The sequence below is a fragment of the Hippocampus bargibanti genome, linkage group LG10, assembly GCF_051943395.1.
Source record: "Hippocampus bargibanti isolate YZ-2025 linkage group LG10, ASM5194339v1, whole genome shotgun sequence".
NCBI lineage: Eukaryota > Metazoa > Chordata > Actinopteri > Syngnathiformes > Syngnathidae > Hippocampus > Hippocampus bargibanti.
Window position 1 is genome coordinate 22,603,772 of NC_142743.1, and position 16,992 is coordinate 22,620,763.

General features: G+C 40.6%; 2 protein-coding genes across 2 annotated transcripts; both read right to left on the minus strand.

Moving 5' to 3' along the window:
• Positions 1-1,712: 1,712 nt before the first annotated feature.
• Positions 1,713-6,658, minus strand: LOC148892959 (5-hydroxytryptamine receptor 4). The gene is made up of 3 exons (XM_089005323.1): positions 6,501-6,658; positions 5,167-5,260; positions 1,713-3,349 (listed from the first exon to the last, which is right to left on the minus strand). Exon 3 carries the CDS (start codon positions 3,334-3,336, stop codon positions 2,269-2,271), a length of 1,068 nt encoding a protein of 355 aa, XP_088861449.1. The 5' UTR covers positions 3,337-3,349; positions 5,167-5,260; positions 6,501-6,658; the 3' UTR covers positions 1,713-2,268.
• Positions 6,659-8,642: 1,984 nt separating this feature from the next.
• Positions 8,643-15,935, minus strand: mettl14 (methyltransferase 14, N6-adenosine-methyltransferase non-catalytic subunit). Its single transcript, XM_089005322.1, has 11 exons — positions 15,735-15,935; positions 15,331-15,419; positions 14,924-15,011; positions 14,044-14,121; positions 12,728-12,815; positions 12,558-12,648; positions 11,771-11,912; positions 11,227-11,319; positions 10,051-10,167; positions 9,626-9,836; positions 8,643-9,537 (listed from the first exon to the last, which is right to left on the minus strand). Exons 1-11 carry the CDS (start codon positions 15,798-15,800, stop codon positions 9,230-9,232), a joined length of 1,371 nt encoding a protein of 456 aa, XP_088861448.1. The 5' UTR covers positions 15,801-15,935; the 3' UTR covers positions 8,643-9,229.
• Positions 15,936-16,992: the final 1,057 nt, after the last annotated feature.

Consider the following 16,992-nt stretch of genomic DNA (forward strand, 5'->3'; position numbering starts at 1 on the left):
ATAATGTCAAAGGCATCAGGACTCATTCTGAATTGGGGAACGGACAGACATTTTTAATATAAAAAAAAAATTAATATTGCTGATGTGTCACAAATCGGCCATACTGAAGACTAAATTACAACAAGTATGGATCTGATGTCACATCTTGATCATGTTTTTTTGTGATTATACTAATTGTGAAATTCTAATTATTTACACGATGATGCATTGATTCAAAGACCCATTCAGATTTTCATTCAACACATTGAAGTTCAAATTCAGTGAACCATCATGCAACTTTCAAAGCACAAGAAGACAGTTTTATGTCCCCTTGTGGCTACAGGACAAGCAACTCTGCTATGAAGCAACTATGAACTTGATAAAGATGAAGATGTTCAGTAAAAGGCTCCCCAACACAAAATGGTCATCGGCACAGAAATATTCAAAAAAAGCAAAAACTATACTCACCATTTGATGACAATGCTTTGATCTTACTGTGAAATGGGCATCTCTTTCCCTACATTTCATCACAAAATAATCATTGTGTGAAATTCAGCCATTTCCTATTACAGATGATGGCCACCGGGTGGCGGTAGAGTACATGTATGCGTATCATCTATGTATGTATGTATGTATGTATGTATGTATGTATGTATGCGTATCATAATGGACAAAGGTAAACAAAACGGCTTTATTATACAGTACAGTTTATTTATTTAATTACAATACAATAGCACATTTATTATACATAATATAAGGTATATTTTGTGTAGTTTTAAGGCTTATTTAGTAGAAAATTATGTTTTATGGGGACCTGGGAACGGATTATTCTCATTTTAATGGTTTCCTATGGGAAATTGATGTTTGGAAGACACACTTTTCGCCTTACACACACTTTCTGGGAACCAATTAAGTTCGTAAACCAAGGTATCACTATATGATTTGACATGTGAGATACTGGGAAAGGTCACATGGCATTTTAAGAGTAAACATTTGAAAAGTAAAATTGAGGCACCAAATTCTCGAGCAAGGCAAGACGTCATGGCGTGACGTCACGAACCGGGGGCGGGACTTTCTGAAAATGCCCAATTCGCAGCTCAATTTTTTGCCGTTTTACCTCACTTTGTCATTTTTATTGGTGTTTTTCATTTGACTAAAAATATCAGCCTGCGTGTTTTGGGTATTTTAAATGCTATAAAACGTTTTTCTGATGTCAGTTAGGAAACAAAAAAAATGATGTCGGTTGTCCTTGAAATATCATCAAATATACATGAAAAATAAACAAGTGAACCTTCCCAGAGCCCGCAGCAGCCGATCTTGAAAAACAACTCGCTGTGACATAGAATATTCCAGGTTTTCAGACAGTGGGTGTCGAATAAATTTGTTTGTTTGTTTGTTTGTTTGCAAATACATGTTGACTTACCTGTCATTGTAAGTGCAGTAAAAACATGTTTTATCAAATTAAAGGTCTTTTTTTTGTTTATTTGTTTTACATTTCCATGGATAGATGAATTGAAATTAAAAAATGATTTCATTAAAACGAAACAAATACAGTAAAGTCTCGTTATATCGATATTCAAGGGAGTCCGAAAAAATATCGATATAACCGGGACTATCGATATATCCGACCCTGTTTGCATGTAATTTTCTCCGTGCGTGCATAGAAATAGTATCGATATAACCGGGACTATCGATATATCCGATATCGATATAACGAGACTTTACTGTAAATACAAATACGTACCACAAAACTACAGCAAGTGATTGAGATTGTATTTCAGGCAGATTGAACCGAAAACGGCTCAGCTACAGTAATAATAATAATACATTTCATTTATAAGCGCCTTTCAAAACTCTCAAGGTCACTTTACAGTCACAGGATATTTTTTTCTGCGGGTGAGCAGTGGCAGTCACATGCGCCAGCGTTCACTCAACCCGGAAGTAACATAAAGTAAATTAAAAAAAATATAAAAATAATATGACAACACAAAGACACAGAGAGTCATTCATTCTTCAGCACTTTCTGTACCCTCTTTGTGACATGAAGCAGTTCTAGATGAAAGAGGAGAGGTTGGTTTGAGTCTCGGGACTGGGCGAGCATTTCCTGGACTCGTCTTGATGACACTAAAATTGTTTTAAAAACGTGACGAAGCTGGAAAAAAAAAAAAACAATTTCTGTCTAGCATCTTCGAAGACACTAGCGCTCACCATCCGCTCGAAATGCTCATTTGGTACAGCGATAAATCAAGGTTCAACCATGGCCTCGAATGCACCGCAAAAATCATGATATTACTTATGCGCACAGTCATTTATTTCTTTCCTAGTATGAGACAGCTCCATCCCAGTGGATATTCCAGGTCGGCAAACGCCGCAGCCCATGAACATGAAGAATGCCTTCCGAAATGAACGATTAAAGAACCCATACAAGAAGGGATTTAATGATGAGTTGATATATCCCAGCCATAAGAATATTTCCCAGATGACAACTTCGGTGCTGTAATTTATGAAAGGGTCCACAATGTTGAGAGTAAAAAACGGCATCCAGAAGATGAGGAAGACCCCCATGATAATACCCAAGGTTTTCGCTGCCTTTCGCTCTCTCTTCATGTGGTTGCGGTGCTTTTTCTTTTTGCTTGAGTCTTTTCCCACTCCAGCCGCCATCTGGCTTTCCATGGCGCTGATCTGCTTTGCCTGCCGGCTAGCCGCTTTGAAGATCTTCCAGTAGGCCACCAGCATGATAGCCATGGGCAGGTAGAAGGCTATCAAGGAAGCCATGACAGCGTAGACGCGATTGACCAGGAAAACACATACCTCTTGCGGGAGCGGGATGTTAACCCCGGCAACGTGAAGGCCGAGCATGATCGGACCGAAGGAAATGAGAATGGGAACGACCCAGCAGACGACAATGAGGAAAGCCACTCGACTTGGAGACATTTTCAAAGAATAAAGTAGCGGGTTGCAGACGGCATAGTAACGATCAAAGGCAATGCAACTCAGATGGAATATGGAAGCAGTACAGAGCATGACGTCGAGGCTGGAGTGAAGCTGACAAAAAAGAGAACCAAAGTACCAGCACCCTTCCATTGTCCGAATCATACTGTAAGGCATTACGACCAGACCTACGAGGCAGTCGGCCACAGCGAGGGACATAACGAAGGAGTTTGTTGGCGACTGCAGTTGTTTAAAGTAGGAAATCGACAAGACCACCAGGAGGTTTCCCACCACGGTGCAGATGATGCCAAGAAAGAAAAAGCCATAGAGGGTGAAACGAAACACGGGAAGCCTCAAGATGGCGCAAGAATCCTGATTGATGTCAAGAGTTGTGCCGGCGCCGTCTTCGTAGCTACCGTTGTCCATCTTCTTATTCAATCTGTCAAAACACGCAGAGCGTTAATGACACCGCTTGACAAGATGATGACAAATTGGCGTTTTCGTGTTTATTATGTTTGTTAAAGTCATTATAAGTGCCTTGCATGCTGGGTCAGAGAGGATGGTAATTTCATCTTTGCTGTATGTCATTCATATTAGCATATTTGACAATAAAGCTGACTCGGACTTGACAATGTAACAGTATGTGGATTGGGCAAGGAAAATCATTTTAAAAACATTTTGAAGTAAAATCACTTCAAATGACTTCTACTGAGCGCATTTTACAAAGATTCCACCGCATATAGCTATATTTGCCGTTTTAAAACTCGCGCTGAATATTCAGGAAGTTTTGTTTTTGAGTTGATGACGATGCTGGAGTGACGTCACGGAGGGAACGCCCCCTGACAGAGAAAGCGACACACAATGCATTTTGGGTACTTTTTTTCATCTGAAAACACAGTGTTAACCGCAAAATTAGAAGGAAAACTACATAAATAACGCGATGGTGAATCGTTGTGTGTCGCAGCCAATTGCGGTAACACAAATAAAAAAGGTGTACGTTTACACAAATTGTGCACCATCTTGTGCATTTTCTGGGCGCTACATTGGAGTCCAAACGGCTCGAATTGATACGGAAGGACTTCTTTAATTGATTGCAAACATTTATGCTTTCCTCTTCAGAACTTCTTTCAGAGCTCTCAAGGTCACTTTACAGTCACAGGATAAGTTTTTCACCCAACTCAAATAGATAGAAAGTTAGCTAGCTAGCTACTAGATAACCAATAGATAGCCAGCTAGATTCAACCCTTATTCACATACAAGTGCATCTTACAGTATTGGCGATGACAATCAATTTCCAGGAATGAATTTAATGTTTTCAGATAGCTAATAGAAAGCCAGCCAAATAGCTAGCGAGATAGCTAGCCAGCTAGTAGATAGCTAGCTAGATAGCCAGTTGTCAGTAATCAGGTATTGCATCTTATGGTCAGAGCTGTTGCAATGTATCTTTTCTTGTTATTCTTATTGTCGTTCAGTTTGTTTGATCAACAATTCACTGAAATCTGGAGCTTCCACAGAGGCGTATATGTGTATGTGTATATGGCCTACGTTGGTGATGTTCATGCACCTAATGTGTGTGTATATGGGTGTGGGGGGGGGGTGTGTTCAGATGATGAAATTCAGCAATATGGATCATTTCCGTTGTTTTTCTCTGTCTCATGCATTCAAGCAGATGACACATGACAAAATGATGTGTTTCAGATCACTTGCAATTGACTTTAATGAACCCCATTGGGACAATTGAGTGATGGTAAAATAACACTTTAGAGAACACAACCATTCCATGTGTCGCCCACACACACACACACACACACACACACAAATATACATCTAAAAAAGCAATTATTAGACAGCATGCATGATTTCCAATCAAAAGGGATTACAATACAAAATTGTTACATCCCACTTCAGAGAAGATGACACTTCAGTAAAACCTCATGCATCCCTTCTGCAATTTATTTTAATCTGTTCATCGTTTTCGAATGTAGTATGAAGGATTTCTGTTATTTTCCAGGTAAGAAATATTTATTTGCAGACAAATGTTGTCATACATGTATTGTATGAATGTGACACTGTTTGCACATACACTACAGATTCTTTTTGTTAAAGAAAAAAAAAACACCCCTACTAATTTAGTAAAAGTCACAAACAACTTCAAAATTATTGGACTTTGAAGTTGAACAATACCAAATCTAAACAAGATGGAGTGGATAAAAGATGCTCTTGTGAAAAAAAAAAGTGGAAAAAAAAGACACTTACTTGCTTGGAAGAGAGTAAACGGTCTGTTCTCATGACGCTCTGAAAAGCAAGTCCTTCCAGTCACATTGAGATTGGGGAGATGGAAGAGGTGGGTCTAATGAATACATGCCACAGTCATTAAAGGAAGCAGACGATACTGCTTGGCTTGTGTAGATAAACACACTGAAGAAGAAAAAAAATACTCAACTGTTTGTTGTGTTGTCAATTGGATAGACAGTGACAATTGTCTATTAAAGGACAACCGACACCTACGGACAAGTTGTGTCCATAATTTGTAAAATTGCTTCAAATGACTTCTACTGAGTGTATTTTACAAAGATTCCACCACATATAGCTATATTTTACGTTTTAAGACTCGCGCTGCATATTCAGGAAGTCTTGTTTTTGAGTTGGTGACGATACCTACCGTGTCGTCACGGTAGGTATTGTCATTGACCGAGAACGCGACGCATAATGCATTTTGGATACTTTGTTTGGTCTGAAAACTTCGTGTTGATGGCAAAATTAGAAGGAAAACACATAAATAACGCGATGGTGAATCGTAGTGTGTTGCACCAAGACAACTATTTGATATTCGCTGACACAAATTCCCAGCAGACAGATCAGCCCATTTCCAACGGAGCTTTGGCGCCATCTTGTGCAATTTCTGGGACACTACATTGGAGTCCTGACGGCTCAAATTGATACGGAAGGACTTCTTTAATCGATTGCAAACATGTATGCTTTCCTCTTCAGAACTATTTGAATCATATTCATCACTGGATGAGTAACAACAAAGCATCTTCTCCGAATCTGAAGTCATTGTTTTGATTCTAGAGCAAGGCGTAGACGTCCCGGCGTGACATCACAAACAAGGGGGCGGGACCTTCTGAAACTCGCCATTTCCGGGGTCATTTTGAAGTAGTTTTGGGACACTTTAACTAATTTTTATTGATGTTTTTCAATTGACTAAAAATATCAGCCTGCGTGTTTTAGGCATTTTAGATGCTACGAAACGTTTTCTGATGTCAGTTAGGAAACAAAAAGATAGTGTCGGTTGTCCTTTAAACCACTGTGCGCCCTCGCCTAAATTGACAGTTGAGGTCACATTTCTGTCCAGAGCCGAGTGCGAAATGCAGTCAAACATCTTTGAGAATTGATTCCTGACACATTGAAGCAGTTCTTCATACACAATAGGCTCGCAGTATACCTAGATATGTCAATTCATAGCCACTCACTAGCCCGTAAAAAATGGCTGAATTGCATCAAGAAGTATCATCTAATGTAAGAAAAACAATGTCGTGCGAGTGACTCATTGAGGCGGCTTCTTGTTAGTGAAATGCCCAAAGTCATACCTTTTTCTATGCCGGCTGGTTACAAATCCAGCCTTGTCCATGCTCGCAGACGAGGTTCAGTTCCCATAGCAACATGGTAAATGTGAGTGTGAATGGAGGTTTTCTGTGTGTGCGATGGCGATGGTTAACTGAAGACCAGTCATTGAGAAGTCTGCCTTTCATCCAACGTCAGCAGCCGGGATAAATTGAAGCTCCCTGCGACCCTTACATACAATCAGGAAAACAGAGATTAGTGTTGTGATTATTCATTTTTAATTCATTCCAGCCTCTTATTAAACCAACATGACTTCCAACCCTTCATTGTCTAGATTTAATCCTGCATCTTGTTGAGGGTCCTCAACTTTTGAATCATGGTTGAGCTTCAATCTCATGTGCCCCAATGCGCACATAAGCAACCTCCATCGATCCTCATGTGGGGGATGTGCTATAATTAAACATGGCTGATTGTCAATGAAGGCTGTAATAAAGCCACATTGGATCAGCATCAGAATATGTTGCACCAGCTATTCAGGTGTGTAATAAAAGTGTGCTCAATAGCCTTTGTGGGCATCTCATCTATTGTCAACAGAAAATAAGAGAGCAGAGGTTGATTCCAGGGGCATGTTTATTCTCCTAGGGTCAAATTTAGTGCTATATGAAACGTGATTACGCATTTCATTCGAAGCGGTTTGATATAGCGGTGTTTGAAATAACGTCTGCCCGGAGGCCCGGGGCATACAACTTTTACGTCGGGCGTACAACTTTCAAAACGTCTCGGCCCAGGTGGCCGACAACTTCTTCAAGAAGAAAAAAAAAAATCCATTATTTTCAAATCAAACGTTTGTTTAATTCAATAAAGCAAAAGCTACACGCAAACCGCTACAAGCAAACCGCTACAAGCCACGTGGACTGCTCTTTCTAAGCTTTCAAAACTTTCAAGTACACTTTTCAGTCACGGTGAACGAACGTTTGGCAATTTGCATACTTGGCACGGCAGCCAATCAGAAGCCTGTTTCGTGCTTTGGACTATACCATGATTGAAAAGTGTACTTGAGAGTTTTGAAAGCTGCTTATAAAGAGGAGTCCATGTGGCTATTAGCAGACAACGCAACGCAAACATTGCATTGTGCACCATGACGACAAACGACAACTGGAGCAAAATCTTCAGCAAGGGATATTTACCATAAATTAAGCAAGGGAGCATTTGTGGTAGGTACTTCCTTAATTAAAACTTCGCAACAATGTTTTTTTTTTTTTTTTTTGCGATTAATCATCTTATTGTGTTTTAAGTTGTGAAAAATGGGGCAGGCAACTTTATGGCCGGCCAGGCAACTTTTCAGAGTTGTCTGCCCGGGTGTCCGCTAACTTGTTGTCATGAGTTTCAGACACTGATATCATACATGCATACATTTCTGAATGTTTTACTACTCACTCTCACACACACGAGAAATAAAAGAACCCTGCAAAATAAATGAAGTGAGATTAAACAAATTCTCAAAAAAAGACTATCAACATTGAAGGGATAATACTAGTGGGCCTCAATCGGCAGTACATATGCACCTAAAAGCTAGAAAACACTCATTTGACGACATGGTTTGAAAGGAGAGTAAAAGAAGCGATTTTCATAAAACAGCTAAATCCTTCACTAAACCGATATGGTGGTGGGAGGTTCAATTTGGATCGTTCGTACAACAGCCTGCTTAGGCAACATAGGATTAGTAATGCTGATGAGGTGATACCAGAGCAAATAGGGCAATCAGGCCAGTCGTTAGTCAGGACATTAGGAACAATCAGTGGAGCATCAACCTGAGAGCAGGGACCTATCATAGCAGAGTCCGGCACCGCCATGTTTGGACAGTAGGGATATATATATATATACAGTAAAGTCTCGTTATATCGATATTCAAGGGAGTCCGAAAAAATATCGATATAACCGGGACTATCGATATATCCGACCCTGTTTGCATGCAATTTTCTCCGTGCGTGCATAGAAATAGTATCGATATAACCGGGACTATCGATATATCCGATATCGATATAACGAGACTTTACTGTATATATATATATAGGGCCGAAACTACCAGTAAGACTTTAGTTCGCTGAAGAAGCTTCTTGGATAAGAAGCGAAATGTCCGACACCTTTAAAGAAGTACAGATGACGGCTGAAGAAACCTTTTCATCGATTGTAGAAAGGTTTATTTGGACATGATCCAGTCAATCTGAATGAGAACAAAAATATACAAACTGCTTTAAAAAAAAACCCTTTCGGTCCTTTGAGCTTTTTTTCCCACTATGATTTGCATTTTAGATTTAAAATGGGGGGATTTGAACACTGTCTTGCTAGCACAATGGATCTTTGGAAATTGACTTTAAAAAAATCTCCAGTCATCCAGAGAAAGCTAATCGGCAAATGTCAAGTTGAGGTAACTGGACTCTGAATTTAAAAAAATGACAAAAGCAATTATGCTATGAATGGACTAACATGTTGAAATAAATGAGTCGTGAACACAACAGTCCAGGATTAATCATGTATTCAGACTCGAGATGAATAATTCGAAAATGTTGGTGAAACAACATTTCTGGATACTCGAGTAGAGTCCAGAGTCAACAAGCCAGACATGCGGCTTGAGTCTGAGAGCACATAAGATTGTGCTGGTGCTCCATGAGCAACTTGTCAAGAGTGAAGTCAAAGGAAGCCTAAAAAAAAAAGGAAGCCTCAAATTCACACCAGTCCGGTCAGTTTGAATGTACTAACGTGGGGGAAAACCTCTGTGTAGGCCTCCCCGGCCACGGAAGCCTCCCCTGTCTCCGCGGAAATTTGGTCGGTTTCTTTCCCGACCTCTCTCTCCACCTCTTCCTGCATTCGGACCACTGCGCCCCCCTCTGGGAGCGCCGCCGCCACGGTCAGATTTCATCTTGGAAGGCGGCGATTTGGGGCGCAGTCGCTCTATTTCCTCGGTGCAGCCGGAGAGGTAAGATTCAGGCAAAGCAAAATGTGAAGAGTAGCTTTCTGGGTTGAAGTTACTGTTGGTGAGAGTGGGACCGACTGTCAACCAGCCTGTAGGGGGAGACAGGAGCCAATCGCAGATGTTATACCAACCCAGAAGAGCAGAAGACAGCAATGTGCAAACAAACGTTGGACACACCAGGTCTGATGGTCGAGTCTCGTCCAAAAAGGTGCAACCTCCTGCGCCCCAAACAGAAGTGCTCGATAATGTGAAAGATCTCGACAGGTTTCTCCACATTTCCCATCTCGGGTTCCTCCGTAATGATCAAGTCGATGTCCACGTTGGCATGGATGAAGTCGCCGTCTGTGCTTCTCCGTACTGTTCCTTTGATTCCCATCAAGCAGTGTTCCTAGAAAGAAACTACATTTTCAAGTTTGGCCTGCTTGGTCTTTGCTACTGGAAAATTTGTCTTCTTCCTGGAGGAAGTGGGGCAATCAGGCCAGTCGTTAGTCAGGACAATAGGAACAATCAGTGGAGCCGCAGGGAGTAGTCCCCTGCTCCCCCCAACCTGAGAGCAGGGACCGATCATAGCAGTGTACGTCCTCCTGGTTTGTTTGCTGTACCTTGGTCCTTTGAAATACTGCTTTCGGGTCCAGTGCTTTTGTCTTTCCCGGGTTATTCTTGTTGGTCTTGATCCAGCAGATGTCTTCGCAGCGCCTGAAGCCCCATTTCCTTAAACACTGCAAAGAAAATATTGTGTCCCAGGCACACACGAAATGATGAATTAAAACACAATGAGCTGAACGCTTGCATTTTGATGATCAAAGGGGAGCATAAAAAAAAGTCCATGTTCTTTGTGGCTTTGACTTCCAAACATAAATCCAAATCCTCATTTGAATGTGCGAATTATCCATAACCCGAGTCAAGTTGTAGCTGATGTCCAACCTGCAATAATGTCAATCAATGTTGAGCATATTAATTAGAAAATCAGAATTACATGGCAAGATTTAAGACTAAAATATACTGTCATTTCAATTACGGCCCTGTTCTTAGATTTACGGAGTAAATGCGTTTTAGGTTCTTAAAGATCCACAGTCGCGCTTTATCAACTCAAACGGAAATATTGGTCCTCTAGGTATGAAACAAAAGGAATGAGAATCGAAAGGACAGACCGTAACTCAGTTGGCCAAACAGGAAACAGTGTCTTTGCTAGGATACCAAGTACAGTGATAACTTGGCTTATGAACTTAATTGGTTCCCAGAAAGTGTAAGGTGAAAAGTGTGTATTCCAAACATTAATTTCCCATAGGAAATCATTGAAATGAAAATAATCCGTTCCCAGTTCCCCATAAAACATACTTTTCAACTCAATAAGCCTTAAAACTACACACAATATACCTTAATCTATGTATAATAAATGTGCTATGGTGTTGTAATTCAAGAAATCATTCCACAAATAATGCTGTCATTGTCGGACTAAAAAACTATATATATATATATATATATATACACACACACAGTAAAGTCTCGTTATATCGATATCGGATATATCGATAGTCCCGGTTATATCGATACTATTTCTATGCACGCACGGAGAAAATTGCATGCAAACAGGGTCGGATATATCGATATCGATATTTTTTCGGACTCCCTTGAATATCGATATAACGAGACTTTACTGTATATATATATATATATATATATATATATATATATATATATATATATATATAATAAAGCTTTTTTGGCGCCACGGGACGGCACAAACTCATGAGAGTATGATATATGGTTGGCAGTACCATTCTTCCCAAGTCCAGGCCTTCACCCGAGCCACACCAGAGGAAGACAAAGGACCGAAGGGCAGAGATCTCTTCAATCTCCAGCTTCATGATCTACAAACAAAAGGTGATGAAAAATAGGAAGTTTTTCCTTCCATTCGTGTTTTAGAGCACTTTTGAGTCTGAGCCAATGCTGGCTAATTTCTTGTTAGTGCGGCTTACATCATGCACAAATGCAGGGTACATATTAACGGTACAATCATTCACATTCACGAAAAATCCATTGTCTTCAATAAATCAACCATGCATTTTTTCCCCCCCGGAAGTGTGAGGCAGACATACTAATCAGCAGGCCAGCTCACTGCCATGTGAACAGTTAAAAAATACAGATATAAATACGTGCAGGTTGGATGAGATCAAGCCAGCCGAATGTTCAGATGAGAGCGGGTTGCCCTCTGCTGGATAAAGATGGCTAATTTGCACAGGACGACTGATGAAGTGCAGCTTCCATTCTCATCCATTCTCAAAGATTTCTTCCCAAGGTAACGTCGATATGCAAACTTACATCATCCCAGGTCCAGAAACGCTCTGTGTGGCTGATGCCGGACTCTCTGTAATATTCCTCTAAAGGAGGCTCAAGCAAGATGACATCAAACTCGCTTTTTAAATCCTGCAGGTCAAAGCGCTCCAGGTCAGCTTGCAGGTACCTGACAACCACACACATAACATGAAGATGTTTATGTCAAGATTTGCTCTGCGGTCACACTTTTTTTGCGCTTTACCAATTTGTCATCCATCCATATTCCAAAATGCTTTATCCTCACGAGGGTCGTGGGGGTACTGAAGCCTAGCCCAGCTGTGTTTGAGCAGTCGGCGGGAGACACCCTCAACCAATCACAAACGAACAACCATCCGCTTTCACATCCACACCAAGGCACAATTTGGAGTGTTCAACCAGCCTGCCTTGCATGTTAATTGTGTGGGGGAGAAAATCGGGATACCCGGAGAAAACCCACGCAGGCACAGGGAAAACATGCAAACTGCACCTATGCACTGTGAGGCCGATGTGCTCGCCAGTCACAGACATCACGCAAAATGATTCAAATCTTTTTTTTTTCTATTTCACCCTGCTGAATAGAAGAGCAGAAGCAAAGTCTGGAATGGACTGTTTTGAATGTGATGCCTGCAACAGATTACAATAAAAAATGGGTCCATGCTCAACACTGTGTTACATCCCCTTGTCCTGTTGACAAAATGTAATGTTTAGAAAACTGAGGACACTAATGGCCCTTTTCAACGACAGGTTGTGTAAAAATGCTGAAAACGTGGCGTGACACGGTTGCTTAGCGTACATGGGAGGGGTGTTGGTGGTGGAGATGAGTCCGTCCTTCAATCGGATCAGCTCTCGCAGTTTGGGGTACTCCTCAAATCGATCGGCCAAGCCTGATCCACACCGACAAAAAGACAGCATTGAGGCACGCACATTCATCAACATTCACCTGAGAAAACGATACTCACTCACCGACATCTCGAATGAAGTTCTGCGGCCTGTGACCTGTGTCGACAAAGTGCTGACAGTAGTCATTGTGAGGGTTTAAGCTCTGTGTACCCTGAAAGTGAATGAGTGGAGTCAAAACCAGCTGAGACATTACATGCACGTGTAGCACCTTTGCAACACTATCAGTCATATTTGCTCAACAATGCATTTGGTGGTTGCAATTAAAGAGATATGAAACTGCAATTACATCACCGTGTTGTGTATGTTGAGTCATAGTCCTTATTTTGGGACATAGGAGTGGCAACAGATTTAAAAAGTAGCATTTAAGTACATTTGCTTACTAATTTAATTGGTTCCCAGAAAGTGTGTGCAAGGCGAAAAGTGTGTATTTCAAACATTAACTTCCCATAGCAAACCATTAAAATGAGAATAATCCGTTCCCAGGTCCCCATAAAACATAATTTTCAACTAAATAAGCCTTAAAACTACACACAATATACCTTATTTTATGTATAATAAATGTGCAATGGTATTGTAATTAAAGAAATAAACTGTACTTTATAATAAAGTTGTTTTATTTACATTTGTGATGGTCGTTGATGGCTTGATGGAATGGATAGCTTTTTGCATAAAGTGTCTCAAGGAGCTCTGGGTTGTACATCTTGGAAGTTGTTATATTGCAACAGCAACAGATGCAGGCAGACACACTAGAAACTTCATTAATAGCTGGTTCCATTGCTTGTATGTTCTCTTCAAATTGTACAGATGGCTGGTGCGGGTTATTTGTGGAGCCTGATTGATGGGGTATTTTAACCTTGCAGTCTACACTCTACCTTTGAATTATCAATAAAGTTGAAAAAAGTCCAAATTTCACTGTTTTCTATCCATTTTCTCACACATTTCACTTTTGTTTTTTTTCCACACTAATTTTTTGTTTCAAGCTCTGTCATCTCCCTTTCGTGTGTGTGTGTGTTTGTTTCTGTAACCCCTCCCCCCCGCTCACTGCTGCGTGTGTCCCCTCCCTCCTCTACCACGGACCTTGACCAATCGCGCGCAGCTTTGACCAAAGACTGGGGGCTGGGAATAGAAGGGAAAAAAACACGCCGGCTGCCATTTTCAGCTTCGTTCACTTCAGAGATACAGCTCCAAGAACAACACATCACTCATCGTGGCGCTCCATGTGTTTCCCGAAAAATAGTTTGTATGCCAAGATTATATTCTTGCGAATTTAACGTTCGTAAGGCGTAAAGTAAAGTTCGGTAGCTGAAGCGTTCGTAAACCGAGGTATCACTGTACTGTGAAACTACTGTTGTTTCTGCACAAGACAATTCACTTCCGACCTTAAGGAAGGTACTTGAGTCCTTGTAGACTTCCTCATATGGGTTGCTTTCTTCTGGTGGCAGCACTTCCACCTCGTCCTGACAAACAGCAACAAAAACGTTTCTTGGGATTCATCATTAGTGGAATCAGAACACCATTACAAAATAGAGCAATAGTTCAAATGGAAACTATGATCCAATGACAACACCATCAGGAAAAAAGATATTTCTGTCATATAAGCAAGAGATAGAAACAGTCCGAACCCTGATTGCCAAATCGTCTTATGGAACGACGAAAGGAATGAGATGGTACTCCAATCAACTCATTCATAGATACAGATAAATTTGTAGATACAGCAAGTTCCATTTGTTCCTTGAGCGGAATTGTAGGGGGTATCTCTTATTGAAATAATAACATTGGCGATTATTTCGATTGAGACTGAATTCACTATTTATATTCATTCAGTGACTTCACAAGTTTGGATTGATTCAATAACTGAAGGTCAAAAAACCCCAAAATCCCATCATTGGTTTGTGTCCATTCACCTTGCATGGTGACCACTTCATTCTTGGACACTGTAATGGGAGTGCTAAAAGATGTAGGTAAGAAACGAAGAAGAATATAGTTGCTGGATGGCTAATATTTCCAAGTAGAAAGACAGATGTCACAGTGGCTCTTTGTGTGGAACTGGAAATGGAAAAATATAATCCCAACGGGCACATTGGTAGCGGGGAAAAAAATGACAGCATTCCCTCAGTAGCAATGAGATAAACATCAATTCATGAGTTTTGAGTCGTCTGTTTTTAACCCCTTTATTAAAGGTGTACGTCACTGACAATTATTACTTTTAAGGCTACTTAGGGCACATTTCAAGGCTATGCTGGTGCCGCCAACACTCACTTTTTGTTCCTCCACATCTTCCTCTGTGTCATCACCCTCTGTCAAATTTTTCCTCTTGGAGGTAGGGGCGGAATCATCCAATGAGGCCCTGCAACACACAACAGCAACACTATTATTGACAAAAACCTATACAATTTGGATACAGGTTTTGGCAAATGGTGGACATTTTGAAGGTCAACTCATGACATGCACTTATTTGTTTTGGAGATATTAGATGGTGTAACAGGCTTCAGACGTCAGAATAATGTTTTTTTATTTGAACAATTTCAGCAGTGATCTGCAGTGGTGGGTGATTTCATGCCCTACAAAGTTGAGTTAAGTATGTCAAAATAAGGACGTGGATGCTGTGATTCATTCTAAGGGAAACGCCAGACATGTCGCACCCATGTGTTTTTACAACTTCTTACCTGCATGTTTCTCTTGTCTCTTCAATCTCTTTTAGTTCATCTTTACTGTTGAGCACAGCCCCAATGCTATCTGCACTCTCAGCTCCCAACTGTAGACAAAGTAAAAATGAGTAATCCTGCACAGGTTTTATCATTGTTGTATGGGCACGCGCATTGTGCGTGAAGGAGTGTAGATATTCATTTCAATGGAATTACTGCAGCCGCCGTGTATTTGCATCCATGCTATTGCGGTGCTCTGCAAACCATAGGTGAAAAGCACGCGTGCTTTGGACGAATGCATTCCTGTTTTGCCACGAATACGAATGTACAAACACAACGATGCAAATTGTTTGAGCACTTCATCGAAGACTTCGTTAGAATACTGGGTTAGCCTGTTTGAATAACAATAGTGCTAAAATACTTGCCTGTTGTGCTAAAAGCTGCCGCCTAAGTTTTTGTCGCTGGCGGATTTCCTGAAGTCGACTGTTCATTTCGTCAATTTCTTAGTTTTCTGCTAAAGCAAACACATATAGCTTAATTCATTGGAATGTTTACAAAATTGACTGGCCGGCAATGAAGCAAACAACTAGCTAACATTTGCTCCACGGGTAGACTATCGTGGACGCGCTCGTTTGTAATATCTGGGCATTTGAGTCAATCGGAGTGGTGTTAGGTTTGTTCTTCTAATCAGCGGCAAACGTACCACTGGGATATTTTAATTTAATTTCTATTTGGTAATTGATGTTATAAATGGCTATCCTGTGCTCGTATGAATGAAGCTGGATGAACAGCACAGAACGAGAGATTGATCACACCGCCCACCTGATATCACTTCAGCAAACTGGTGTAGAAAATAAGCACTCCTGTGCTGGCGTCATCCAACAATGTGCCCGTCGTTGTGACGATTGTAGCCGACTTTCCGCCAATGAGAAAATACGCTACTGTTGTCGTAGAGGTACAGAAACTGTAATCGAGTTCGATCACGATCATTTGTCGCTATTGTCACTCACTGTGCGTCTTGAGTCCCAAATCGGAAATGAAACAGCACAAAGACTACATGCCATCATATTGCTTCAGACCTTTTCTGTCACAGTGTTGACAATGTACAATGACAACACGTTTTGTACATTTGCAATTGAATACAGTAAAAACAAAAATATGTTACGGGCCCACACTAGATATTTGTTGAAGAAGCATTTATTTACAAACTTCCTACGCATCACGAATGCCCCTTGGCCCCGTTATATTTTCATTTCCCCCACTAGATTTATCCTCAATAACTACCAGCAGTGAAACAGCATTTGTTTGTCCACATGTTGGTATTTGATTTTTAAATTCGACGTCAAAATTGTGACACAGCATCACGAGCACTCTAAAATAATTTCAAAGCATTGTTGTGTACAGTATACTCACCGTAGTGGGATTCAACCTCACAGGAATGTGGGTTCAATGCTTAATTTTTACAATCGTGTGCAATTGTGAGATTGATTTGATATTTTTTTTGTGCTTGCATGTGTCTCAGTTTAATCAATGGCCCAAATTGCAAGCATTAAAATCGTGGCCACGAAAAGACCCAGGGAGCATGTGTAAAAAAAAAACAAATCGAAAACCGTATTTCCATGATTCTAGTCTACCATTTGCTTTATAATTTCATAATGTGTTGAAAGTTTGTGCATTTTGTTT